Consider the following 1,655-nt stretch of genomic DNA (forward strand, 5'->3'; position numbering starts at 1 on the left):
CGAGACGGCCGGAGTTCACGGCTCGATGGCCGCGTCCCTTGGCCGCAGCTCGGCCATGGCGGTAGCGCGCGTTCCGGCCGTTCAAGTCATGGAGCAGGCGCTATTCTACCTCTGCTCCAATTGACACAAGGAGAGCTCTGTACAAGGTGCTTTCTTTGAATTTTGCAGGGACACATAAGCTAGGGAGTGATACAAGTATAAGCTGTGATATTTATCAGAATTGTTCTTTTTGCAGAATATAGTATTATCTGGTGGATCTACCATGTTTAAAGACTTCGACAAGAGACTCCAGAGTGATATAAAGAAGATAGTAGATGATCGTGTTGCTGCAACTAATGTCCGCCATCGTGTGGAAGTGAGAGTAAGTGCAGAACTGCAGATGCTTGATTCTCAAGTTTAGCTGTTCCATTGTATTTTACTGGTGTAATCAATGTTGTCTACTTGTTTATAATTTTAAGTGCTTCAGACTCTTTTTGGTTGACCTTTTTCTTTTCTGTTGTCAGCCTATTGAAGTCAACGTGGTCGCCCATCCTATACAAAGCTATGCAGTCTGGTTTGGGGGTTCAGTAGCTGCATCTACCCCAGAATTCTATGAGGTACCTGCCACTTGACTTTCTTGCGACCTCAACAAACATGCATTGTTCAATTACAGTGCATCAATTTCTGCTATCTGTGCTGATATATGACAATTAAATGCGATGAAACCGCAACCAATGAGTTCATGTTATAACTGGGTTCTGGATTCATCCATTCCTCACGAATCAATTAGTACACAAGTGGAACCTAAGTGATTTCCCTTTTCTCATGCAGTATTGCCACACAAAGGAAGAGTATGAGGAACATGGAGCAAGCATATGCAGAACAAGCCCAGTTTTCAAAGGAATGTACTGAATTTTCTAAACATCGCATCTTCCAGTAGGAGCTCATTTAGGTTTCTTCGAATAGAATATAGCCAATTTTGATTCTTTTTGACCGGGGCCATCCTGATAGAATTGTAGCGTTGTTTGTAGTTGTCTGTTCTGTATTGCCTGTTGTGTATAGCCAACAGCTTGGTTCCTGTTCGAGGTGCATGAATATAGCCAGAACCTTGGACAGTTGGGAGGAAATAGTGTTTTTCCTTTTCTATTAGTTTGTCCAGGTGAATTTATGAATTTTTGTTAATAAGGATTCAGGTCAAATTTTGGACTACTGTTCATGACCACCGCGTGTGGGCTGGAGTGGATTGATGGCTGAAGATCCTTAACCACTGGCAAAGCATCTTATTTTCAATTCAATGACATGGTGAGACATTTTTAAGAAAAAAAATCCATGACACTCATGAACGGCACACCAGACGAATTTTGATGTTTGGCAGTATTTGAAGTTCGTACGGCAGAGCATCGCTACGGCAAGCAGTTGTCCACAAGCTAAAATAGTGCAGATAAGGTGCTGTTTGGATCCTTTGGCAAAAGGGCAAAATTTTTGCCATTTGGATCCAAACACCCCTAATGGCAAAACTTTTGCCACTTTTGGCAAATGGCAAAAATTTTGCCCTTTTGCTCTTTTGCTGGTTGGATCCAAACAGCACCTAACCATCCCTTCACTTCCCAGGCCGCCCTCGCTTCTACCCTCGCCGGATTTTGGCGTTTTGTTTCGGTTCCGAGCGCCGCCACCGA

General features: G+C 43.3%; 1 protein-coding gene across 1 annotated transcript; it reads left to right on the forward strand.

Moving 5' to 3' along the window:
- The first annotated feature begins 220 nt into the window (after nt 1–220).
- Nucleotides 221–1,090, forward strand: LOC112895357 (actin-related protein 3-like). Its single transcript, XM_025963311.1, has 3 exons — nt 221–361; nt 504–596; nt 811–1,090. The coding sequence occupies exons 1-3, from the start codon at nt 263–265 to the stop codon at nt 889–891; spliced, it is 273 nt and encodes a 90-aa protein (XP_025819096.1). The 5' UTR covers nt 221–262; the 3' UTR covers nt 892–1,090.
- Nucleotides 1,091–1,655: the final 565 nt, after the last annotated feature.

This window comes from Panicum hallii, chromosome 5 (genome assembly GCF_002211085.1).
Source record: "Panicum hallii strain FIL2 chromosome 5, PHallii_v3.1, whole genome shotgun sequence".
Taxonomy (NCBI): Eukaryota; Viridiplantae; Streptophyta; class Magnoliopsida; order Poales; family Poaceae; genus Panicum; species Panicum hallii.

Bases quoted from the DNA above. Each gene is read 5' to 3' on its own strand.
- LOC112895357 (XM_025963311.1), top strand. From the start codon at position 263: ATGTTTAAAGACTTCGACAAGAGACTCCAGAGTGATATAAAGAAGATA. The intron at 362-503 runs GTAAGTGCAGAA...TTCTGTTGTCAG, and splicing joins GCCATCGTGTGGAAGTGAGA to CCTATTGAAGTCAACGTGGT. The intron at 597-810 runs GTACCTGCCACT...TTTCTCATGCAG, and splicing joins CTACCCCAGAATTCTATGAG to TATTGCCACACAAAGGAAGA.